We start from the raw sequence: 25,995 nt of genomic DNA, 5'->3' as shown, positions 1-25,995 counted from the left end.
GCTGAATAATCGTTTACACTTGTGTACAAGATGTCATATAGTTTTTGTTTTTTTTTTCTGCTCTAAACTATAGAGCCAGAGAGCGAATAGAACTAGAGACCTCCTGGTACTTCTATAGTTTTGGACGCAGGCGCCGTGCCAACTTTTGTATAATATTTTTAAGTGGAAAATGCAATTACACATGCATGGTAGAAATGTTTAACCAAATTCTGTAAAATATTCTGTCTGAAGCGCAAGGTGAGCGTTAATTATACAAAAGGTGTTCCACATCCGTTGCAATTCGAAAGAATTCCGTGTTTTTCTTCGAATTAGATTGATGATTCTTCAAGGTTGTACAAGGTTTTGATGAATGGTTTATTTTTTAAACAAAATATTACTTTTTTTATGTTAATATTATTATTAGTTGATAATTTATTTAAGTATCTTTCTTATCCCTGACTGCTCTTGATGATCTTCAAGGGTATATATCATTCGATTGGGGGTCTCTCCTTGCCCATTTCCATTTGGGCGATTTGATTGATGCCCAATGATGTACCCATGCCCCATTAATTTTCTTTTGAACCAAAAATGCATGGCAAAATATTATCGAATTTTAATTAAATGCAAATGCGCATGTTAATTTATTGATGTTGTTGAAGTGCCGATGCTCTGGCCGACAGATGGACTGGCCAGGCTGACTTTGAACAAGACAGTTGAACCGTGTTGTTGATCCAATAAAACAACACTCTTTTCGCCTTGTCATGACCAACCACCTCCACCTGGAAAATTCAGTCCGAAGACTCGATCATAAATGAAATTTATTTAATCACATATATACTATAACCGTGAGAGTGGGCATTCTGTGATGGCTAATGGCTAAATGGCTAATGTGTTTAGTGTTGTTGCCGACTGGCCATATAGTCATCCCTATCGGTCGCCTCTGGCGACATCGTCCTCCTCCCATTCGTGTGCCGTGTGCAGACAAAGACCCAAAGCGCTTGACAAAAATTTCGCAGCGCGATCAGTCGAAAATCGTTGTTAATCGAAGCTAAACTAAAATTAAGCATTTTTCTTTAGCGAATTTTGTTATTACGAACGAAAAGTAAATATCACCTCTCCACTCCACTCCACCAACAAAGACTCTTCTCATCATTTGAACCTAAAAACAATAAGAATTCCACAATCCAGTGCTCGTCTAAAAAAATGCAACCTGAAGTTTTGTCAACCGTTTTGGCTATTTTTTAATTTTAGAACTTGTGTGTAATTTGGCCCATAATTTGACCCAAAAAAAAGTGAGCGGAATGTGTGGCTCCACACTCGTATTTATAGATTTCGGATTTTTTTAGTGGAACAGTTTTTCTTATTTTTCGCAGCTGTTAGTCTCAATGAAATCTAAATTGTCTTATGTACTAAGTTTGTTACTTTTAAAAAATCGAATATCTATTAATATTCTTAGGGACTGTAAACAAATTCTTCGACTTTCTTTGATGAGGTCTCTCATGCACCTCGAACTTTACGATCTTGAGATACTCCCGCTTCCCGCTAGGAAACACAATTTTCACACAACATTTTCCCCAAAAACTTATCGGATATAGAGTTCAGTACTCAGTACTCAGTACCAGAGAAAATGTGAAATGAAAAACTTGTTCGAGAAAAATAAAGAATAAAAGTTTGGTTGAAAAACCGCAGACTCTACCAACACAATCATATTTCCATTCCACTCTCTGGCGATATTTGATGAAAAAAACTGAAATGAAAATCGAGGAAAAAGTGCTTTGTGTTGCTTCTGTTGCTAATGCTTTTGCTGTTTCTGTTGCCGCATCTAGAGTTTCTCAACTCAGATAGATCTGAGTAGGAAAAACTCAACCGTCCGCCTTGCCGTGCCGTGCCGTGCCGTGTGCACTCACTATTATATAGATTAGTTTGCTTTGAGCAATCTTCCAGTTCAGTACTCGGCGCTTCCGTGTGTGGTTTTAGTTCCGTTCTTGTCCGCCACATAGGTGTAGCTATATCCGTCTATTCTGGGTAGATACCGATCACCGATCACCGATATTGCATCTAAACTATACCTCCATTGCATCCAACTAATCCATCAGATAGATCATGGCCCAGTGGTCTAGTGTCGTTAGAACAGTGACTCAGTTTTTGCTACACCCAGAGATATATACAAAAATATATACATATACTATATCTGTCATAGTCGCGGTCATTTTTTGTGTGTTTTCGCCATATCTTTCTACCTGTCTGTGTTATTTTTATACAAAATATTCTGTATAGATACACATTTATTGCTCATGTTTTCCTCCGATTTTCCTCTGTGATTCAAAAGAATTCTATCCCCAATTTTTTTTGTATGAAAGCTGTGAGAAAGATATTCTTTTGCTGATCATTAACATAGGAATTTTGTATATGTATTACGTATACGTCCGGTTGGGTAATTTTCTAGCACAGGCGATGACGTTTAGACGGACGGATTGGATTATTTGATAGATGATCTACATAATGACAACTGAGGGGCCAAATTAGAGAGAAATCTGATCAACTAAACAATATTTTATTTCCCATTATTCCCCAAAGAGTTCAATAAACAAAAATATTGTTTATTTTAGCTTCCATAAACTACATAAAATTAATTATAGAACTAGAACACTAGCATTACCTCCAAATTCTATACAAAAATATGGGTAATTAGTGGATAATTTCCAAACAATTGACGTTCTGGCACTGGAGCTGGCAGGTGCGCTTTGCTTACCTCATCCCATCGCTTTCATCGATCCACCCACAACCCACCACCCACCACCCACAACCACCCACGACTGCCCACTTGATGTGTTCTCTTTCTGCACTTTCAGATAATAATAAGTAATTTGTATTCGAGTAGATCATTTTGATAGTGTTAACCGAAAACCGAATCCGAAACACAGACAGAATGCCTTCCTTCCAACCGATCGAGGCCCCCAAGTGTCCGCGCTGCGGCAAAAGTGTCTACGCCGCCGAGGAGCGTCTGGCCGGTGGCTATGTCTTCCACAAGAACTGCTTCAAGTGCGGCATGTGCAATAAATCCCTGGACTCCACCAACTGCACAGAGCACGAGCGCGAACTGTACTGCAAGACCTGCCACGGCAGGAAGTTTGGACCCAAGGGCTATGGCTTCGGTACCGGTGCCGGCACTCTTTCCATGGACAATGGATCACAGTTCCTGCGCGAGAACGGCGATGGGCCGTCGGTGAGGAATGGTGCCAGGCTGGAGCCCCGTGCCATTGCCCGTGCCCCGGAGGGTGAGGGCTGTCCGCGTTGCGGCGGCTATGTCTATGCCGCCGAACAGATGCTGGCCCGCGGCCGTAGCTGGCACAAGGAGTGCTTCAAGTGCGGCAGCTGCAAGAAGGGTCTCGACTCGATCCTGTGCTGCGAGGCTCCGGACAAGAACATCTACTGCAAGGGCTGCTACGCCAAGAAGTTCGGTCCCAAGGGCTATGGCTACGGCCAGGGCGGCGGTGCCCTCCAGTCCGATTGCTATGCCCATGATGACGGTGCTCCGCAGATCCGTGCCGCCATCGAGGTGGACAAGATCCAGGCCCGTCCCGGTGAGGGTTGCCCGCGTTGCGGTGGCGTCGTCTATGCCGCCGAGCAGAAGCTGTCGAAGGGTCGCGAGTGGCACAAGAAGTGCTTCAACTGCAAGGACTGCCACAAGACCCTGGACTCGATCAACGCCAGCGATGGACCCGATCGCGACATCTACTGCCGCACCTGCTACGGCAAGAAGTGGGGTCCCCATGGCTATGGATTCGCCTGCGGCTCCGGCTTCCTGCAGACCGATGGCCTGACCGAGGATCAGATCAGTGCCAACCGGCCGTTCTACAATCCGGACACCACCTCGATCAAGGCCCGCGAGGGCGAGGGATGCCCCCGATGCGGCGGCGCCGTGTTCGCTGCCGAGCAGCAGCTGTCCAAGGGCAAGGTGTGGCACAAGAAGTGCTACAACTGCGCCGACTGCCACCGGCCACTGGACTCGATGCTGGCCTGTGACGGACCCGACGGCGAGATCCATTGCCGCGCCTGCTACGGCAAGCTCTTCGGACCCAAGGGCTTCGGCTACGGCCATGCCCCCACTCTGGTGTCGACCAGTGGCGAGAGCACCATCCAGTTCCCCGACGGCCGTCCCCTGAACGGACCCAAGACATCCGGCGGATGCCCGCGTTGCGGATTCGCGGTGTTTGCCGCCGAGCAGATGATCAGCAAGACCAGGATCTGGCACAAGAGGTGCTTCTACTGCTCGGACTGCCGGAAATCGCTCGACTCGACGAATCTGAACGATGGACCCGATGGCGACATCTACTGCCGGGCCTGCTACGGCCGCAACTTCGGGCCCAAGGGCGTGGGCTACGGTCTGGGCGCGGGCGCTCTCACCACCTTCTAAACTCTTAATTCTAAATTCTAATCTGCGTTCTAATTTATGAAACCGAAACCGAAACCGAATATCACAACCCACATCCATGTCTGTGAACCGTTCCGTTCCGATATATTTTCTCTAATAATATATGACCTGTCTGTTATGACTAATCCAGAACCCAGAAACCATCCCAGAAAACTAGCTAACTTAGTCTTCGTTCCAACGATTTTTGATCAACGATGCAGTACGATTATAGAATTGCAAATCATTTTCTTTAGGTTATGTGAGAATAAGTTTAATATTGAAACAAAAAAAAAACAAAAAATATGAGAAAAAAAACCTAATAAATGGAAAAAAAATTTTGAAAACTTACAAACTTGAAACCAAAAAAGAACTTACGACTCAAAGCGACAAACAACTAACCATCGAACACACAAACTAACGAATCAACAAACAAACCCCCAAAAACGACCAAGAAAAGGATAACTTTCTACAGGTACTACCACTTTCTACCACGAGATATATATAGAGAGTCCCTAGAAAGCGAAGGAAGAAACTATTGCGAGCCAAGTCGTCTATTATCTATTATCTTTTTTTAATAAAATCCAAAATATATATCTCTATTTTCGATTAGCAGACAAGTATGTATTTTGCTCCAAACCAAATATACCCCCAGAAATCATACTTTGTGCGAAATTGATAATTTTCTTGTACGATATTGAATGATATGATGTGTTGTATATTTAGATGATTTAGTTCTTACGATATATAATATACTTACGAAATCTTTATTATTTATAATGATATATTTCAACGATTTCACACACGCACTCTTCTAATCTCTTGCATTCTGATTCGGATGCGAGCCATGGCATATATGTGGCATTAAATATTTATATATATATACTATATATCGCATACATATTCATCCAACACTCACATAACATCCAATAATATATATGCCCCAGTGGGTTCCATGAAAACAAAACTGATTTCGAAATTGTTTTTTCGTATTTTTAATTGATTTAATTGGGTGTTCGCATACCTGAGAGCATCTGCATCTAGAATATAGATTTCTAGATGGATGGATGGTTGGATGGTTGGCCTACCTGGTAGGTGAGTGGGTGATTGGGTGAGTGGTTTGTCGGCTACCCAATTGAGCCACCTCATCTGGGCTATATATAGAGCGACATGTTCGCCCGACAAACATCGCACAAATAATTGCCCAACATACGCACAAAAGTTTTCTCAAAATACATATCCTTTGGGGCTCTATATGTGTTGTGTTTTTTTTTTTGAGAATAACATTCGAAATGTTCCATAACTGTATCCAAATGATTTTCTAAATATAAATATGATGCTAATATCCCCCCAGCAGCTGACCCAAAAGCTTTCTTCTCTCGCCTCAAGAGAGACTTGCAGAATTCGCTCAAGAGCGAAAATTAAGAGAAAGGAGTTTTCTTTTTTGCTTGTTTTGTTAAAATTGAAAATTGAAATTGTTTATTACACGTGCCACTGCCCCACAATGTTGTATAATGTCTGAATCGCTCAAGAGAATAATTGGGGAAATGGACTTGTTGTCGAGTGAATTAGCACCTTAAGTTATTCGACTAATGCATTTGTTGGCCCCAGCCCCTCGATTTAATGTCTTGCACCACCACCCACTATTCGACCAACTATTATTCACATTTCTAAAAACAATTCCTGGCGGCATCTTCGCAGGGATTATCCTCTGCTCCGTGACGTTGACCACGAAAATATGTTGCCATGGGCCATGGGGGCTAGGCCAGACCAAATAATTTATATATTTTTTCTCAGTCATAAATATCAAAATAAAACGAAAACACCGCCCCGCCCAGGTGTGTTTATGTTAGTTTTGGTTTTTGCGTTGATGCGAATATTAATAGACCTTCATAGTCAGCGTCTATTTTCGAGTGATTCGTTTCTCAAATTGTTTCGAATATGACACATGCGATTATGTCTGAATATACTACTTGGCTATGGCTAAGGGGGGAATCTATATATTTATAGTCTTTAATTAATGTTCAATCTCTGCCGCTCAATGGTGCGAATAGATTTATTATTTGTTCGTAAAACTGGACGATGTAGAACATGTGGTTCTGTGTTGATTTTTGGATTACGGAAGAAGAGTCGGAGTGCAAGGTCTTCCTGGGGCTTGTTTTGAGATTTCCCAGAAAAGGAATGGAACTGGCCCCTTATGGATGACTGATTTAATCAGGAAATGACACATTCAATTCGAGTGGTAATCAGTCTACATAACGAAACAAACATCATATCTATTGCATTACGTGACTCGATTGCATTTAATGGTCAGGTTATTGATTTCGCATTACAGAATTACAGGGCAGCAGCAGGGGGAATAGAACCGCAACGAAACGGAACCGTTTTGGCCACAGTTTGACAGTTTCAATGGGCCACTGCTGTGCTGAATTTTTTCGCCACCGATTGTTAGTTTCAAATTGCAACTGCTGCTCCTTAATAGAGAGTCCATGGGGGGTTGGCCCAGGCCTGAGAATAAATATAAAAAAAAATTGAGCGTCAAACAGAAGGACATCATGCTGACTTTACAATATTGTTATGGTGGTGCTGTGTTTCTGATCCCAATAGTGGTGGAAACTTGCTGAAATTCTACCCGTCGATGGTGGGTGGGTGATAATTTCCAATTCCGTTCCTCTTGAATACTTCAATTATGACCGGTTGTCACAAGTCGATGAAAAAAAAGAGAAACCGAATTGCACACGTGCTGTGATGACTATTTTTTGTATGGTTGGTGGTTCTCCTACCCTCGTGTTGTGTTGTGTTGTGAGTGCATTTTTACCTAAGCGATTCCTTTAAAATGACCATAAAAATCATTTTGGACAAATACCTTTTTCCTCCGGCAATTCATTTAATTTTCACCCGCGAATCACCCACCGCCAGGCAGTTGCTGGTTTATTGAAATAAAAAAAAGGCAGGTCACCCGAGCAACAAACACCTTGTTTGGACCGTGGGTGGTTGGATCGACGGTTGGGTTTCCCTTCTTTTCCCATATAATGTCCAAAACCCCCCGGAAAGTCGCGTGTTGCCTGATTTTGTCATATTCATGGCTCTGACACGTGGCCTGTTATTGCGTTTTATTGTCGGTGACTCTTGGCCCAAATGTCTTAACATTGATCCTGAAGTACAGTTGCAGTGGAGTTTATGCGTTTAATGTGTTTTATTTTATGGGAATCACATATATAAGCCAGCATAATTAATATGATAGCCGTGGAGGGTTAAGTAAAATGGTATTTCCGGTACTAATTTGCCAAACAATTATTTATAGATATATATCTTAAATAGAGGTTTCAATATTCCTTTTTTTTTATAATTTTTATAGCCGTTTGTAGTGCCACCCAAAGGACTGACAGCCACTTGTTCAAATATTTGGCTGCTGACGTTTTTTCTCTTAATTTGCCTTTTGAAACGCATAGAGTTACCCCCTTAAAGCCTCTTCTTGTCAATCAATAATGCGTTCGAAATGGGTTTGTTTAGTGGCGTGTGCAAAGTTAAAAACGCTGCCTGGCCCAATATTTGCGCAATTCATTTGAGGACTTAAGAGCCTTGCAATCGCCCCTCTGGTTGGATGGGAAACCCTTTTTTTTTATATATTTTTTAATATTCCTAATGGGTTGAATGAACTGTCGTGGGGCGACGAGACCATAACCTGTCTGCTCCCGGGAATTGCACTAATTAATGGATACTTGAGTGGAATAAATGCATTATGCTTAGGGGGTGTCTAAAATAAAATAAACTGAATTATGTTCAGGGCATGATGACAAAGAAATGTCATTAACTAATTACAGTATTAACTCATTTTAACTATAAAATAAATACTTACCATTTAATAACTTAATATATTTTATAAATTGTTAATTTCTTTCTTAAAATCTTTTTTTTTAAACTATCCCCCTAAAGCCCTTAATTATGGAGTCTTCACTGTGGTTAGACGGCCAAGACAACGCTATTGTTCCTTTTTGCCACCTTCTTATGATTTGATTACGTTTTGGTCGCAATGTTGCAACGGCAACATTTGTGGCCCGCCATAACCCCCCTCCTTCCTGCCACCCACCTTGCCGACGACCTTTTCCTTTTGTTTGTTTTGTAAAATGGGCACGTTCACCTGCCCCAAGTCGCCCCCACCCCCACCCGCCTGCTCCTGCTCCTGCTCCGTCGCCAGGTAAATGCCACTTAACGTTCATTTCTGTTTTTCTGCACCATGATTTTTTGGGCTTTGCACATTCCCCCCGTTTATTTGCATCGCAAATTATGCTCTGGCTGGTACATCTTCTGTTGCTGCTCCAGCTGCTCCTTCCTCTTTTTTTTTCTCCGTATTTATTGCCAATTGCAAACGTCTGCGGCGGCGATTCCCCTCTCCGTCCACCCGTCTGTCTGCTGGTCCGGATATTCTCTTCCTCTCCTGTAAACATTGCCTTACAATTCAATTATTTTTCATTTTCCTGTTCGCTCTTCTTCAATCCCTCTCGCTTGCTCGCTCGCCGTCTATGTCTGGCTTGGCCGAAACCAACAACAACAATGGGATCGGTGAGAGTAGAATTAACCTGCAATCAGCACCCGCCCCCGCCTCGCCTCTTCTGGCATTGCATAAAGACAACCCAGTCGGACCTGGTGCACGCTTTCTTGCTGAAAGCGTGCAGCATTGACGTGCGCCGCGCACTCCCAACATAGGAAACGCATCATTCCAAATTACATTAGCGTGGCCGGGAAATTCAGCACGTGCATCAAAACTTGCGCGCCTCGCGACGAGAAAAAGATGCACTCAGGATGCACACCGTACGCAGCCTTGCCCGAGAAAAAGTGACCGAAAGGCGACAAGGGAAATTTTTATTCAAGAAAAAATTTTTTTTGCTTTTGCTTTTTTTTTTGCTTTTATTCGTTTTTATTTTATTAAATTAAAATTAAATATAAGTTACACTGTTAATTAATACACTGCTAAAATTAAAACTAAAAATTAAAACTAAAAATTGAAACTACAAATTAAAACTAAAAATTAAAAATAAAAGTAAACAATATTTAAACATTCTGCTTAATTTAAATTGTCAAGTAATGGCGGGGAATTTTCTTTGTTTTTTTTTTATTTTTCCTTATAATTTTTATTTTTGGCTCTCCTTATTCCATCCCGGATGGCCCTAATGAAGTCGTCGTAGGTGGAAAAATCACTCCTTGTTGATTCTGTGAAATAAAAAGAAACGTGAATTAAATTATAATGAAAAAACAGAAACAAAAAAATACCTACCAAATATAGCATGGCATATATGTGCATAACTGATATGTGCATAACTGATTTTGCTGATATACATACTAACATACATACATAAACATCAAAACAATGCGATAAAAACAATGCGACAATTTCTTCTTTATTCTAGTAATTCTACCCACTAATTATAATTAGTATTATTAGTAGCTAGAATGTTACAAATATATGTGTTATAAGTTTAGTTAAATAAGATGAATACTTACATTTCTTTTGTTAAAATGCAATTCAACACGTTCAATTCAACTAAATGCACTAGAATAAATAGGGTGGGGGAGTTGCCATACTTTAAAGCTACTATCGATTCCCGCACTTAGAAAAATATCGCCCACGCGATGGCAACCCTTTCACCCATTTTTTATATTATATTTTTTTGTTTTCTGTATTTACACAATTCACTATTAAGAAATGTATTTATTTTTAAGATTTACATTATTATTCAATTTTTTTTTTTTTGCTTGAGGTGTGTAACTTTTGTTTTTACTCCTTTATTTTTTATTTTAATAATAAAATTAAACTATTTTAGTTCAATTTAAAATTTTTTGTTTTTATTTTGTATTTAAACAATTTGTTTAAATTGACACTTCTATAACTTAAAAGTATTCAATGAATAATATAAAATATAATATTAATAATTTGGCATGAATAAATTTTTTCTAAGTTAAATGTCCCACGCAAAAATTTTTCTAAGTCCCAAACGAGATGAAAATTTTCTAAGTCCCCTTTTTTTCAGAGCAATTGCTTTGAAAAGGGAAAAAATTTCCTTGATGTCTGCATGCAAGCGGAAAACGGTGCAAAAAAGCGCGCGTCAGGCGACTGCGGCACGATGCATGCACCAAAAAGCCCGACTGGGAAAGCCTCTACATCGTATGTATGTAAATGATGTAAAAACAAAAGAGACGCCGCTTACAGTTATTGTTGTAATGCCCTCTTAAGTTATTACAATTTTGACCAGATGTTGGAGAGAATAACTGTTGACCCTAAATATCAATATCAAGATATTAGAGGGATAATTTCCAAAAAAAAAAACTAAATCGGATTAGCTGTCATAGAAACGATAAGGTTTAAGGCATGAGAAATAAAAATAAACTTTATTCCCAGAAAAATTGTTCCCATTGATTTCATTTCTAATTACCTGAATTCCGGATTAAATTTTTTTGAATCTGTTAGATTAGAAGGGTATAGAAACGTCTGCTTTAAGCGTATATAGCTTTCTTGCTGTTATGCTGCTCTCTCTCTCTCTCTTGTTCTGCTCTCACCTAGTTGCTCTCTCAGAGCGCTAAACTGTTCCCAGTTAAATTGACTGGGAACAGATACTTTTAACAGCAAATGTTTAAGTTTATTGAGTTTTTTACAATTGTTTGTTTTAATTAAATAAATTATGCTTTATGGAGTTTGAAGGGAATATTAAATAAGGGAATATTAATGGGCCTCATGAAAGCCAAACACCATAATTGTTGATTGCTGGCTATAATCAGAAGTCTCGTCTCGAGTAACAGGTATTTTTCGTCCATAAATTCCTGCTTCGCTTCCCATCCTTATCCTCATCCTACCTACCGCTTCTATCGCCTTGGCCAGTCTCAGTCTCAGTCTCACGTTAATTTATTGTTCCTTGTCACATTTTTGTTTTGCTAAGCTTTTCTTTCGTCATTGTGTTTTCCTGGTCATTACTGTTGATAACATTGTTGTTGCTGCTGCTGCTGCGCTCTTTTTTTTTTTTTATTACATCAACAGCATTACGACATGAGCTGCAGTCTCTGCTGCTAATGCTGTTCTGTTGTTGTTGCTTTTGCCTACATTTGTATCTGAATCTGTATATGTTACTGCAACTTGCAGATACATTTGTGTGTTCACGAGAGAGTGCGAGCGAGTGGGAGTGAGTGTGAGTGTCGTGTGTGTGTGTGTGTGTGTTGGAAGATTCACTTTTATGAATTCTGATGTGTAAACCCGTTGTGTAGACAACATGTTGTATGATTTGAAGCTTTTAACTGTTAGGATTGGTGCATTCCCAAATTTAGATGCGTCTGCAACTTCGGCAGGTGAGTGCTAATTGCCGCTAAAGACTTTCAACCCATTTCCCTGTCCCTGCCCCTGTTCCTGTCAAATGTTTGCTGGGTGACGTTTTTCCAGTTAACTTTTGTGCCTCCGTTTGCTACTCCACTCGGTCGGTCGGTCGGTCGGTACGTAAGTTTGAACGTTTATTTTTATGCTGTCCCGTGAGTTCTTGTGTTTTTTTACCGTCTGAGAGTTGGTGGCATGGTGTGCGTGTCTGGCCTACGTGCAGACAGGAATAATGCACTCGAAAAAATTTGTTCTGAAGGATACAGAGTTGCTTCTTGAGTTGGTGTCAAGATATAACAATTTCGGACAAAGAAAAGATTTAAAAAAAATAGAAAAATAAATGTAAAGATTAATTTTTAGAAATATGTTGTAGTTTACATCTTTCTTCGGGTGTAACAATACATGCAGACGTGTATCTCAATAATCCCCCCACGGAAAACCGGCTGCCAGCCAACAACAATGCACGGGCCAACCGAGAGAGAGAGAGAGTGTGAGAGAGAGCCCGAGAGCTCTCTCGAAAGCACTTCGGAGCAGCTAGCCAGCCAGCCAGCCATCCAGCCAGCCCTCCCCCGTCTATGGGTTCAGGCCGTCGAGGCCGTCGAGTACATCGAGTTTATTCCAACTCCGCACGGCCATGCGTGTGCATGTGCATAGAAGTAGCAGTCCGGATGACTGTTTTCCGTCTGTTGATTTTCGGTTCGTTTTCGGTGTATCGTTTTTATTTCTGTGAATACTGAATACTGCTCACCTGTGAAAAATTTATAACTTAAACGTGGCCACACTGGAATAAATATATTTTTGAGAAGAATTAAAAAAAAAAAACATCAAGTTTCCGTTTAAAAGAAATTAAGTTTTTTTTAGTAAAGAGTAAAGAGCAAGAAGAAGAAGAGGGGAAAAAGGTAAACGTCGAGAGCAGCAGGGCTAAAGCGAAAGAGAGAGAGAGTGAGAGAGAGCGAGCCAGCCCAGTCGCCGCCACGCAAGTTATTCACCCCAACAACAACAACATCATCATCAGCAGCACACTCAGTACAGAGTGGGACAGGGGGCTGGAGGTGGTTCTCACGTATGCGCTGTGATTTTCTACAAGTGTGTGTGTGTTCTAAAAGTGTGTCTGTGAAAGAGAATACAAAAGACAGAAGCAAAAGCAAAGCCAGCATACAAAATAATAATATTGAAAACGATACAACAACAAATACAACAAGAACAACAATAAAAGTGTATCAGAAAGGTGAAGAGGAAGAAAGCCAAGACTGAAAACAAGAGACTTGAAGAAAAGACCAAGAGTCCGAGTCCGAGTCTGAGTCTGAATCTGAGACCAAGTCCAGTTAATTACAGAGGAGAAAACAAATTCGAAGCTTGCTCCTCTGAGGCTCTCCTCCCTACCTCCCTACCTCCCTCCAAGTCGAAAATGATGATGATGGACACCATGGACGCATCCCAACAGTCCCAGCCCATGGACGTGGCGCCTGCGGTCGCTGTGGCCGCCACCACTGTGGGCAGTGCTGCTCTCGTGGACTTCACCGCCACCATGGTGAGCATGGCGGCCACCGCCGAGGCGGAAACAGGGACATCCGAGAGCAACAACAACCACATCGACATGGCCGAGTACAAGGAGCACCGGAAGAACAAGAAGAAGAAGCGTGAGAAGCGGGAGCGAGAAGGACGCGAGGGCAAGGAGCATCGCCATCATAAGCATCGGGAACACCGAGAGCACCGGGAGCATCGGCGGCACAGGGACAGAGATCGGGATCGGGAAAGGGAATCGCACCACCACCACCAGCAGCATCACCAGCACCACCCCAACAGCAGCCAGCACTCGACCTCCGCCTCGTCATCGCCGTCATCGGCGTCCACCACCCCGTCGGCCACCATTGAGTATGTTGGTGGGTCGGCATCCGCCTCGCCATCATATTTGGGCGCTGCTGGGGCAGGAGGCGGCGGTGGAGGAGGTGCTACGGGGAGTGGTGGAGGGGCCACCACCACATATCCGCACAATTTAAAAATACGCTTCCTGCTTTCCGGGGTAAGACTTCATCTTATCGAGACACTATCTATTTTTTTCCCCCTCTTGTACTGGAAGGCGGCGCTATCCAGAATAGTAGTGGCCCTGGGCCACCATCTGTCCCTGCCAATCCCTGGGCTGGTGTGGTGTGGTCTATTTTGGGAAGAGAACCTGGAAGAGCTCGGAAAAATGTGTTTGCACGTTTCTAGAAAAAGAGTTTTCAAAAAACATTGTAGAATAAACTTGTCAGGAGTGATCTGTTCTCACTGTGGGATTATCCCAGAAATAGGACTCCCAAATATACTCTATAGAGAGGTCCCTATCATATCCGATCTTTAGCCTTCTTGTGGCTAAGAAACTGAATCCCAGCCTTGTCTTGATTTTAAGATCTTTTCTCATGTCCTCACCACCTTTTAAGGATCTACATTTAAATATTATGGCTTATATTTCAAAACAACCCCCTTGAATATAACCCCCGATTATATTTGATTATCGGAGTACCCTATTTGACACTCCATCAATAACTTAACCACACGGCAGCAGCGTGCAATGTGCAACCGGAGTATATGGTCTTGCACCTGCAACAACGGTGAGAACGATACACCTGCACGGCCGGCACGGCTGGAAAAACAAAAGAAATACTAGGAGGGGAGAAGACACCTCCAATTAACCCACACACATCTCCCCTCCAATCCACTCCACTCCACTCCGCTCCAATTGGCCCATAAGGAGTTGTGACACATGGTATTTGGTATTCGGTACTCGATTATTGATTAGTGTAAGTGCCATTAAGGGGTGTCCTGCTCCGGTCCCTGTCCTGTCCCAGGAGTACGTGACTAGCTGGCAGAGCACACAGCTGTTCGCCTTATCCTTATTCCTTATCCTTGCCGAAAAGTTATCCCAAAACAGGCCACCGGTATGGTATCCTGCAGCAGCAGACCTTGTGCAACATGCCACATTTGCGCCTAGTTCACGACAGCTGCCGACGAAGCATCTTCCTTGCTGTGTGCTGTGTGTCCTTCTTGTCTCTTTCCTCGCTACCCTTAGCTACCCTTACTTTTTTGTACTTGCGCTGGCTGTTGCTTCCTGGCGGCTGATTGATCCTTGGATCGATCTGGTTACAGCTGCCTCGCCTTGCTTCTGTCTTGGTCTTCTTCTTTGTATTTTTAATTCCCAGGTATGCCGGGCCGTTGTCCTGGCTCGGGTCCTGTATTTATTCACAGAGCCTTTTTTTTTGCTTTTCAGTCAGTATTCTTTTTTTTTTTGTCTGAGGCTCCCCTAATTGTTATTTTAATTGGCAAACACAACAGTTCTTGCTTTTCTTTGGGAATTGGTTTTTAGAAACTAGATATACTAGATTTTATACTAGATATACTAGATTTCGTACTAGACGGTATAATCTTCCAATAGAGACTTAAGAGAGAGAGACCCTTTGATCCCTTCAATAGTATAATCTCCCTAGAATTATCTTCCAATGGAAGTGACTGCTTTCCACTTATTTTAAATCAAAACTACAATAACTTAATAGTCTTAAGCGTACTTTACTTTAATAAAATATTTCCCATCCTTTATTATTACCCTTTTTCCAAAATGGATATTCCTATCCAATCAACCAAAAGACATTTCCCCCAAAATATCCCCCCATAAGTACTTAATCCCGTTTGATCCTCTCAATTACTACTACATATACCAGATTTAATACTAGATTAGTATAATCTCCGTGGAATTATCTTCCAATGCGAGTGATTTATTTCAACTCTTCCTTAAATCAAAACTACAATATTGAATAAAATATGACCCTTCCACTATTACTCTATAATAGATAAAATAGGTATTCCTATCCAATCAACCAAAAGACATTTCCCCCAAAATATCCCTCCATAAGTACTTTATTCCCTTTGATCCCTTAATTTATCCTTTGGACCTGAACAGATTTGCTTCACTTTAGGCCGTAATTCGATAAAGGCCATGAAACGGTTTGTTTATTCCCCGGAATCCTGTGAACTTCCTTTGATTTCGCTTTCTATTCGCCATTCTTTCTATATTCCATTCCCCAAAAAATAACGTTCAATTCAATTTGAATAATTCTATCGTTTATTTGACGACTGTTGTTGTTGTTTGCTTGGATGGTTCTTTTTTTTTTTTTTTTTGCAAACTTCTTTTTCACAAAAGGGGACAAGGACAACCCTTTTATGCGACCATTAACCCATTGCATTGTCTGCCAGAAAGGGATGGAGAGAGGCCGAGAAAGGGTAGGAGGAGTACGCACACAGACAAGCACAGACACGCCAATATAATATTTATAGTTGGTATTTTATTTCCGGCTGGCGCGGTGCGGCTCCTTTCATTGAATTGAGTTTGTTTTGTCGCACAATGGAAATAAAATTGAAATATGTCGCGGAAGCTACTACTCCCAAATGCAAAGTTTGTCGCGGGAGGAGGAGGGGATAAAACTTATACATACATATGTAGTGTATATAAGAAGAGGGTTGAATTCGTGTCCTGCTTCGACTTCAGGCCATTAGCTGCAGCAACAGGATAATCGCAACTCCGGCAGCTGCCTCAACAAAAAGCGCGAGTTGCGAGGGTTAACTTTACAAGTACACTCCAAACATGACCATGAAAATTGTTTCTCCAGTCTCTTAATTGAATTATTAAGGACATAAATCAATAATTCTGTGTGGCAGATGGTGTTTGGAGATACATAACTCTTCTTCCCCTGCCCCTGTTGACCCAAATCTAATGAGGCATAAAGGTGTTCCTGAAATTCGAGAGCTTCCTGAAATGTTCTTCGTGCAACAGGCTTGCTTGCCTGCTTGCTTGCTGTTTCATGTTTCAACTTGTTCGAATTGAATTTCCAATTGGAAAACTTTCTGTAAGGTGGCAACTCTATTTTGTCTGTTTTTGGTCTACGTGACCAACTACTTTGTAGATGTGTTTGTGTTTCTCTGCACCCCCCACCCCCAAAAATAAAACAACAAAAAGGCCAAATCTACTCTCTGATTGAGGTGAGGAGAGAAAGAGCAAGGGAGATGGGGAGGAGTAGAGAGTAGCTCGGGTGGGTGAGCTGCAGAGCTGCTGCTGCTGAGTGGCTCTCCCAATCTTGTAGGCCTTGCTCTTTATTGTTTTTTTTTGTGCATTCGGTGCATGTAACATTTGTTGCCCCACACAGATACACATAAATATGCGCAGCACATGCCCCAGCCATACCCAACAGCCAACAGCCAAACCACAAACCAGCATTGCAGCAACATTTGTTGCAGCTGCAGCTGCAGTGGAGTGGTGCCTTGCATTCTTGTAACTCTGACTCACGAGCGTTTTCCGTTCGAATTTTGTTGTCTTATTTTCAGTGTGTGTGTGTGTGTGTGTGCTGAGATAAGAGCTTTGGAGTTGCATTAATGTGCCTCCAGTCCCTTGGGTAGCTTTTAATCTATATGGAACACATGCTGCGCCGATCCCCTTTCTATATGTATCGCCCTCATCACCACCCACCCCCAAAGTGGTTGCAGTGATTGCTAACTTAACAGCCCACTGTTAACAGTCACTGTTATGACACTGTTAATGAAATGTTAGGCGAGAACCGCTCTTTCGACTTGTGTGTGTTTTATTTTGTTATTCCTCAGACCCGGTGGTGTTGTAAACATGTGTTTACATGTCCCACCACCGACCGGATGTTGCTAATGACCGCAGAGTTAAAAAGCAAATCAGAAAGGCAAACCGCACAAATGTTAGCACCGCTAATAGAATACACTATGATCTGTTTAAATTTAATAAAAAATTTATAATATATTTTCTTGTGAAAAGATTGTTGAATTTTTTCATCTTAAATACTTAAATATTCTATTTTATTATGAAAATTATATTATAAGCCACTTAACTAGAGCTGACCATTAAGGTCAGTTGCCTTTTCGGAGCTTATCTCTCCCTGACAATATTAGGTCTCTATTATCTCAATAAAAGCCACAAAAATCATTAAACTAAATTCCAACTAACTCTTGAACCTTATCTCTCCATTACAGCAACGAACTGAACTCAGTCCGCCGACCCACCAAACGTCCGCCACCGCTGAAGTGAATGCCCCACTGTCCAGCTCCACAAGTGCATCCATTGCAGTAGCTGCGAGTGCTACGGCAGCGGCAGCATCTCCGGCAACGGGCAGTGGTGCCTCAGGGAGTGGTGCTGGCAACAATGCGGGCTCCACGGGCAGTGGCAGCAACTCCGGCGGAGCTTCAGCCGGAGCAGTGGGATCTAGCAGCTATCCAAAGACTGACGCGGCGAAGGCGAGTGGGGCAGGAAGTAGTATTGGGAGCAGTAGCAGCAGCACTACCAGCATCAGCAAGCACGGCAGCAACATCAAGGACGGCAGCAGCAGCAGCAATCAGCAGCCGGGGAGCGGAAGCGGCAGCAATGCCCCCAGCTTGTATGTCTCCGTGCCGCTCTCAACGGCCAATGTACCTGGAATCAATCTGCCCGCCAACAGTAACAGCAACAATCCAAGCAGCGGTAAGGAATATATTTCTTTGTTTATGCCATATTTTTAATGCTTTTCCATCTCTGTCCAGTAGACACCCATGCAGCAGGATCTCGCGGCAATGGCACTCAGTCGCAGCAGCAACAGCAGAGCCACCAAAGCAATCCCACCTCGATCAGTGGTGCCTTCCATGGCGGAGCAACAGGCGGTAGCCCGAGCGGTGGGTCCTCGTCGGTCATTCAGCACCAGAGCGGCAAGTCGTCACCGGCACTGGGCACCCTAGTTAGTGGAAATAGCGGTGGCAGCATCATCTCCGCCGGCGGCAACCTAACGGCCACCACCACGGAGAGCGGCTACCTGAAGATCAGTATTGAGAAGCAGACCACGCGGGTGCAGCAGCTGCAGGACCAGGAGGCACCGCCAGCACGACGCAGCAGGTATGCAGGAGGCGATATCCTTGGCGCCCCATCCTTTGGCTCGTGTTTGTTGCCTGTGCTTGAATGTGCCTTTATTTGATCATAAAAACCACTGTTCTGTTGCTGTGTATGAGTAGTTTTGTTTTGGCGGCCAGTTTTCGTTCCATTTTCGATTTCTAGAGCAGTTTATGATTTCAAATGGTTCAGTATCCTTTGGTTTTTATCCTTAAGCGCCCTCGTCTATGTGTTATTGTACTGGAAAGCGAACATATGCTCCTAAGTTCGGCAATCTTTGAAACCAATCTATTTTCTTTGTCTCTCTCTCTCGTTTGCTTAATGTCTTCCCACACCACACAACATTACCCAACCACCCGCCCATTAACTCAATCACATTTAGATCGCGATCGGGAGAGAGTGGCGGTAGCCATCATCACACCCACCACCATCACCACCCCACCCACCACAGTAGCCACCACCAGCAAGCAGCAGCGACACTGCAGCAGCAACAACAACAGCAGCAGCAGCAGCCACATGCTCTGCACTCCTCCGCCGCCGCCAACGCCTCAGCAAACTCCTCCTCCTGCACTCCCAATTCCACCTCTTCGTCCATCCTGCCCAGCGGCACTTCCTCCTCCACTTCAAACGCCAAAGTCCCCTCGCGGTCGGGCAAGAAACGTGGGGCTGCTCCGGGCAAGAATGATGCGGGTTCGGGGACTCCAGCGGCAGGTAACTTGGCTGCAACCACCGCCGAGAAACAGAGTCGCCACAGTTCGCCCCACTATCGAGGCACGCCCACGCCGCCGCCACCAAATGCACCGCCACCGGTGGTGTCCTCGCCAGTGGTGATGCTGCAGTCCCTCTCCTCCTCCTCGGTTGACTCCCCGCCGGCGAACACACCAGCAGCTAGTCGCAGCACTCGCAACAACAACACCAGTAGCAACAGCAACAACAATAACAATCACAACGGCGAGCAGACGTCCTCGTCCTGTTCGTCCACGTCGTCCTCCTCGTCGAGTGTCAGTTCCAGTGGTAGTGGTGGGGCTGTGGTGAATCTGATCGACTCGCCGGTGAATATGTCAGCATCTGGGAATTACCGTGGCAGCAACCTGTTGCCAGCAGCTGGTGGCAGTGGCCAGGCCAAGCCCTTGAATAAGAAAATGCTGCGGGCTCAGCAATCGCAGCTGTACCAGCAGCAGCAGCAACAGCAACAGCAGCAACAGTTTACACCTTCTGTTAGATCCAACTCCCCCGCCAATGTCAGCTCCAATTCAGCTTCGAACTCAACTAACTTTAGCACGCACTTGCAACAGGCACAGCAGGCACAGCATCAGCACGAAGACTTAGAGATTTTGCAATTCACTAATCTGAATCCCAATCCTTCTTCCATCCCGACTACTCCGACGACGAAACCAAGCAGAACGCCCGACCTCAGCTTGGGCAGCGCCTCCTCATCATCCCTGTCCTCCCTGGTGCCGGTAACAACAGCAGCCCTGGCCACCCTCACCAACCAGTTGCCCCTCAATGCGGTGGCTAGTGGCGGGTCTAGCGGCGGCCTCAAGTTCACCTACGAAAGCCAGACCCAGCTGGATGTCCAGATGCTGCCCGTGAGCGCCATCAAGGACTCGCCGCCCAGCTCGCCCGGTTCGGAGATTGGACTGGCCATACACACGGCAGCAGCGGCGGTGAGCTCTCTGAACGCCGTCATTCCGGCATCGGCAACTGCCCAGCCCGGAAATGTACGGAAGCGGGGACGCAAGGCCAAGGACTCCACAGTAGCAGCTCAAGCCGCGGCAGCAGCAGCGGCGGCGGTGGCAGCTGCTTCCAATACCCAGCAAGATCTCAAGGACGTGCGCATCCTGCAGAACGGTGCAGCCAGTGGCTCGAGCAATCCGGCCAGCAGCACTCCAACGCCCCCCGCCACGCCGGCTGTGCCCACTCCGGCTGCATCCGCCGGATCAGCCAGCTCGATAATCACCCACACGGCCGCCCACATGCTGGGCAACCAGATCAACCCCAACAGCAGCGTGGCCCAGAAGCTGTCCGAGCAGCTGCACATGGAAGTGCAGGACCACTCGATCTACACACCCGACTCCATGAACTCGCAGTACGCCGGAGTGCCGTTCCCCGGCAAGCAGGTAATAAAATACGAAATAGTTTCTGCATTAAGTTTAGTTTGGAAATGAACAAAAGCGATGACTGTAGTGCCGTCTTGATAAGACATTTTAGCAAGAAAGGGCTATCGTACAAGCCAGTTACTCATTTCAAATAATTGATAAATACTTCCTCTTTGGTTCCCCCTTGCAGCGCAACTCGAGTGCCGCGACTAATAATGCCACACCAGCTCCCAATCCCTTGCAGTCGATGTTTAGCGGTGGCGGTATCAACGGCAACATGCCAATACCCCAGAGTCTGGAGCAGCTGCTGGAGCGACAGTGGGAGCAGGGCTCACAGTTCCTCATGGAGCAGGCGCAGCACTTTGACAGTGAGTATGAGTCGTACTTCGGGACAGAGATTGGCTTTGAAATTGAATATTAACCTCTTGCCGCTTCCTGTTGCAGTTGCCTCCCTGCTGAATTGCCTGCATCAGCTGCAGAGTGAGAATCTGCGACTGGAGGAGCATGTGACCAGTTTGATTGCACGCCGGGATCATCTGTTGGCTGTTAATGCGCGCCTGCAGATTCCACTGAATACGATTGGCAGCAGTGCCAAGACCGAGGCGCACGGTAAGTAGAGGAGGCGCGCGTCCGCGTCCTTCTCTCTTGAACTTGGTGTCGGCATTTGCTCGCTTCCAGCACCCAGCACCCAGCACCTGGAGCTGGGAGTGCCCTTACATCCCACCCATCCACACAGCCACTGATTACAGACCACAGACCAAAATTTGCGTTTATTACAATTGAGTTTCAATTATCTTATGTTCGCATTGTACATACTATCAGAATTGTTGCATTTGACGATCTAGTTTGTGTCGATAGCTCTAAGTACCTTAAGTTAAGTTCAACACTGAATTGGTGGTGTATATAAGGAGGATATGTACATAATAGCCAACCAACCAACCAACAAACCACTCTGTCAAGAGAAGAAGACTAAGACCACCAACCATATTGAATGCTTCTCTGTCATTATTAGATCATCGATCATCCCATTATTAGATTAGTCTTGTACTTTAAACGCGGCGACTACACTCTTAAGATAGTTCTATGTATTTAAGGCCAAATACAGATTACTTTAGATCCTTAGACCCACTCATGTACCGAGAAATACAATATATTTGCTTGGCCAGGTTAATAGTTAAGTTACTCCACAAATTCTACTAAATGCTACTTACTTTCGATTTTATTTATTTGAAAAATGAATAAAATGTTTAAAACTTTAAACACAAAAAAACACACAAATTCTAAATTCATTTCTTAAGTTTTCGATTTCTCACAAAATTGGGTTTTGGTTGACTCTAGACTAGACTCTCGACTAGAGGCTATTCTTTTAGTTTTAATTCTTAAGTTTGTTGTGTTGCCGTCTGTTGCATGCAGCAAGAGAAACACTCACACCGCACACACACACCACACACACCACACTCACCAACTAATACCACAACGCACTCGCACATCCTTTTGGTGGAGATGGAACACAACTGGCGTACTCACAATCTAACAAAAAAATGCTTACAGCAGCGGCATCTTCAGCCACAACAACCTCAACAACAACAGCAACATCAACTTGTACAACTTCTGTCATTTCCACACTAGCTCCCAGCACCAGTACCAGCACCAGCGGCAACAGCAACAGCAACAGTATTTCCCTCAGTGCAGCCACCACAATAGCCACAGCAGTTTCCCTGGCCACCACGGCGATCAACACCACTATCCCGACAATGGTCAACAGTCGACCCACAGTGGCACCGGCTAGTTCCAGTTCCCAGGGAGTTCTCGACTACCGTGGTCCTGGGGCAGGAAACACCAGCAGTAATAGCGCCACCAACAACAACAACTCCAGCAGTAGCAGCAACACCAACAGCAATGCCATCAACAGCAATAGCAACCATCCGACAGCGTCTTCGAACTCCAGTGGACCTACAGCAGCTCCGATGTCCATTACCTCTGGACTAACGATGAACAATGCCGCCAATTTGGGTCTCAGGTTTGGACTTTCTTAAGAAGACCACAGTGGGTGGAAGAATTCTAAACAATTCTATTCACTTTCAGGCACGTCGCCGCATCCCATGGATACACGAATGCCGGAGGCAACAATCGGAGTGATGGCAGCCTCAACCTCAACAACAACAGCCTGCACCACCAGCATCTCTCGCAACAGCAGCAGCAATCAGTGCAGCATCCTTCACAGCAATCCCAGCAACAGCACTCGCAGCAGCAGCAGCAGCAGCAGCAGCATCTCCATCAGTCGCACCATACCAACGCTGCTGTGGCCGCGGCACACATGTTGGGTGTGGGCGTAGTCGGTGGCGGTGGCGTTGGCGTGGGAATGAGCCTGGGCGGTGGGAGTGCCGCTGGTATTGGACGAGGTGGGTCAGCGACAGCCACAAGCACAACCACAACTACTTTTACGACAACAGCGGGCGCGAATCAGCACCACCAGTCGCACCACCAGCCACACCATCACCCAACCATTCAGGTTCAAGTGGGTGGCGGCGGCGTTGGCGTTGGCGTTGACGATTTAAGTAGCACCTCCTCCTCGTACGCGGCGCACCACGCAGCGCTCTACGGCACGCATCACCAGGTAGTAGTGTGCGTGCGAGCGTGTTCCAGTGTGTGACTATGTGTGTGACAAATTGTGGGTGCATGATCTGTTCCCAGGACTAAATGTCTGTTCGTTCGTTGTTCGTGCATTTCGTTTTTTTTTTTTCATTTTGCGCCTCATGTCATGTCTTCTTCACCCACGCACTCATTCAATCAATCAATCAATCAATCATTCCGCCAATATCAATCAATCGATCAAAACCCAATCAAACTCCAACACACACTCACACCGAAATCAATCTCACTTGCTTTGCCGCCCAGCCAAGTCCATCTAGTTCATTATAAATAGTCCATTGCTGTTGGCAGTCCACCCGAAATTGTTTGTTGTTCTGTGTGTTTTAGGCTGAGAGAGAATATCTTATTCCAAAATCCTTAAAAAGTCAAAAAATAAACCTATATCCTTGCCTTCTTCGAAAGTAAATAAATAATGTATGGTATTGTCCTTGCAGTCCCAACTAAGGCGCGACGATAACCTCGCCAAAACCAGCTGAAAGTCGTACCGTGAGCAACTGAAACTGCAGTCGAAGAAGAAGCCATCCCTGACCAAGCGCGACAGACGCCATCAACCGAATATTAGCAACAAAAACAGTCGCAGCAGCCATAAATTGCAACAGCCACGGAGCCACGGTAGGCTGAAACCAACTGAGCTTGATTTTCAGCAGCTGATCGACAATAACGAAGATGATGTGGGTATCATAATGATTTATATTGCAACTATATCTCTAATATCTATCTTGATTCCAGCTCAGCAGCGATAGCAGCTCTTCGAGCTTCTCATCCTCCTCGCAGCAGCAGTCTTCGGTGGACTACGAGGCGGAGGACGAGAACGAGGACAAACAGAGGCAACCAAAGCACAAAATCGAGAACGAGAGTTTGCTGCATGTACAGAATTTTCTGAAGTGTTTCGGACCCAATGCATATACAACAGGAAGCTTGGCGCCAACTCCCACTCCGGCCGCCGTTAATCCCATTAAGCCCTTGGCCAATGTGAAGCCAGCGAGCACCGGAGGAGAGCTGCGTGCCTGGCGCCACAATTTTCGAAGCACAATACCCCCAAGGACAGCGGCAGCAACATTAGTTACCACCATAATAGCCACATCTCAGGCCGCAACAGAAAACCAAGCTCTACCGCTGATTCAAGCCCCACCAGGTGTTAGCCATAAACCAGCCAAGTTTCAAATCAACACAAAGTTTTTACGGAAACCGCGGAACAAACTAATGAAAATGCTGCCAACAACCACAGCAGGGAATCCGGAACAACAGGATTCACAGCAAGATCAACTGCATCCATCGCTGCTGTTCAATGACGATTCCAACGCCAAATTCAAAGACTTTTCCATCGACTCGTTATTAAATAAGTAATCGTAAAACTGTAACGACCCACACAAAATGAAATGACTTACAATTAGCCTTATTATTTGTAGCATAATTACACAAGTATAAAGTATAAATAGTATAAAGAGTAGAGCCCGAGCCGCGTTCCTAATTTCCAACCCAAAAGAAACCAATATACAAACTTTGTTTAGCCAATCGAAAAAACCCTTGTAACGTGAACATAGTAACAGCGTATTCTAATTAAAGTTAGGTTGTTTATTTATTACATGCATATTGTATGATTAATGGCGCAATTCATATACATATAGCCTAAGTATGTAAATATTATATCTACTTAAATAAACCACAAGAACAAGATCTAAAATTTAATAATGGCATGGCGACTGGCGATTAAAGTGCCACTGGTGGATGCGGATTGGGGTCAGGTTTACTTCTGTCCTGGGGGCAACGAAGTTTCCAAAGCGTTGCGCACGCGCATTATCATCTCCTTGCGAATGAACTCTGGAACCAAAGCTCTAGCCTATTGGACACAGAATTCGGGTTAATTGAAGGCATTTAGCAGTTATCCCTTGTCACCTACATGGGGCACGATCTCCGCTGCCAGTTCGTCGTGAGTCAAATTGGCCACTCCACGCTCCTGGATGGTCTGACGAATCATTTTCTCAATGTTGCTGCGCCAGCCGCATTCCAACAGTCTTTGGTGCAGCAAGTCCTTCAATCTGGTAGGACTCTTGTTATTTTCAGATCAAAGAATAATTTGAAACTTACGCGATGTTATCATCGTTGGACAACTTGACATTCTCCAATGGATTGGCATCTGTTCCCGTTTCCTTGCTGTCCGTCATCACTGTGTTCGGCTGAAACCAATGTAATACCAGATAAATAAATTTGTATTTTTAAATTTGTAGTAATATGTTTCCAAGTTGTTTACGAGCAAACTGATAGACTGTCAATGTACAAGGAGTGAGTGATAAGTCTTGACTGCCTAAATTTACACTTTTTATGAAATGTTGGCTATATGCGATGACTTTCACATGTGCTCATATTTATCGCACGATTATTGATTTAATGAAATAAGACTGAATTTTTCCCAAATCCACTGTCTTCCTTCAATCAAAATTAAATATTTATTTTTAACCTAAAGAATTAGAGACAATATAATAAATAACTTAGGGTAGTTCTTTTAATTCAAATTTTGGCGGTCTGCATCTGGCAACGCCGTCCAACTATCGATATAAAACTTTTAGCACTTCTTGGTAATCGATATTTTTAG

General features: G+C 44.2%; 3 protein-coding genes and 1 long non-coding RNA gene across 15 annotated transcripts in view; 2 read left to right on the top strand and 2 right to left on the bottom strand.

Moving 5' to 3' along the window:
- The window catches only part of LOC6500109 (protein AF-10), a 30,491-nt gene extending 5,412 nt beyond the window's left edge, over nucleotides 1–25,079 (top strand). For 2 of the 10 annotated variants that reach the window (XM_014910898.3, XM_014910903.3), the window contains exons 6-10: nucleotides 17,769–18,252; nucleotides 18,315–18,657; nucleotides 20,054–20,771; nucleotides 20,941–21,118; nucleotides 21,195–21,601. In XM_014910898.3, coding sequence (XP_014766384.1) covers nucleotides 17,769–18,252; nucleotides 18,315–18,657; nucleotides 20,054–20,771; nucleotides 20,941–21,118; nucleotides 21,195–21,367 — 1,896 coding nt within the window. In that variant the 3' untranslated portion in view covers nucleotides 21,368–21,601. Of the gene's footprint in view, nucleotides 1–12,274; nucleotides 13,771–17,768; nucleotides 18,253–18,311; nucleotides 18,658–19,033; nucleotides 20,772–20,940; nucleotides 21,119–21,194; nucleotides 21,602–22,301; nucleotides 22,771–22,835; nucleotides 23,371–23,836; nucleotides 24,074–24,131 lie in introns of those variants that run through there. The other 8 variants (XM_032453224.1, XM_032453194.2, XM_032453192.2 and 5 more) reach the window with 8 other exon arrangements.
- LOC6500108 (muscle LIM protein Mlp84B) lies at nucleotides 918–5,357 on the top strand. Of its 2 annotated transcripts, none has more exons than XM_014910897.3 (2): nucleotides 918–1,081; nucleotides 2,832–5,357. In XM_014910897.3, the coding sequence occupies exon 2, from the start codon at nucleotides 2,909–2,911 to the stop codon at nucleotides 4,394–4,396; it is 1,488 nt and encodes a 495-aa protein (XP_014766383.1). In that variant the 5' UTR covers nucleotides 918–1,081; nucleotides 2,832–2,908; the 3' UTR covers nucleotides 4,397–5,357. The 2 variants fall into 2 exon arrangements, with proteins under 2 accessions (XP_014766383.1, XP_001953208.1); XM_001953173.4 differs by lacking the exon at nucleotides 918–1,081 and adding an exon at nucleotides 1,899–2,004.
- On the bottom strand, nucleotides 9,269–12,153 carry LOC26513918. Of its 2 annotated transcripts, XR_006506908.1 has the most exons (3): nucleotides 9,893–10,153; nucleotides 9,666–9,836; nucleotides 9,269–9,601 (listed from the first exon to the last, which is right to left on the bottom strand). It is a non-coding gene; the product is annotated as an uncharacterized LOC26513918 (long non-coding RNA). The 2 variants fall into 2 exon arrangements; XR_004310483.2 differs by lacking the exon at nucleotides 9,666–9,836 and having other exon boundaries at nucleotides 9,893–12,153.
- LOC6500433 (enhancer of yellow 2b transcription factor) lies at nucleotides 24,963–25,697 on the bottom strand. Its single transcript, XM_032453240.2, has 3 exons — nucleotides 25,491–25,697; nucleotides 25,303–25,441; nucleotides 24,963–25,242 (listed from the first exon to the last, which is right to left on the bottom strand). The coding sequence occupies exons 1-3, from the start codon at nucleotides 25,565–25,567 to the stop codon at nucleotides 25,150–25,152; spliced, it is 309 nt and encodes a 102-aa protein (XP_032309131.1). The 5' UTR covers nucleotides 25,568–25,697; the 3' UTR covers nucleotides 24,963–25,149.
- Nucleotides 25,698–25,995: the final 298 nt, after the last annotated feature.

Source organism: Drosophila ananassae, chromosome 2L (assembly GCF_017639315.1).
Source record: "Drosophila ananassae strain 14024-0371.13 chromosome 2L, ASM1763931v2, whole genome shotgun sequence".
In the NCBI taxonomy this organism is placed as follows: Eukaryota; Metazoa; Arthropoda; class Insecta; order Diptera; family Drosophilidae; genus Drosophila; species Drosophila ananassae.
The sequence above is the reverse complement of the archived record's forward strand: the minus strand, read 5'-3'. Positions and strand labels throughout refer to the sequence as shown.

Coding starts and splice junctions, on each gene's coding strand:
- LOC6500108 (XM_014910897.3), top strand. CDS start 2,909: ATGCCTTCCTTCCAACCGATCGAGGCCCCCAAGTGTCCGCGCTGCGGC.
- LOC6500433 (XM_032453240.2), bottom strand. CDS start 25,567: ATGACGGACAGCAAGGAAACGGGAACAGATGCCAATCCATTGGAGAAT. Junction 25,442..25,490: donor TCCAACGATGATAACATCGC/GTAAGTTTCAAA, acceptor GAGTCCTACCAG/ATTGAAGGACTTGCTGCACC. Junction 25,243..25,302: donor CAGCGGAGATCGTGCCCCAT/GTAGGTGACAAG, acceptor TGTGTCCAATAG/GCTAGAGCTTTGGTTCCAGA.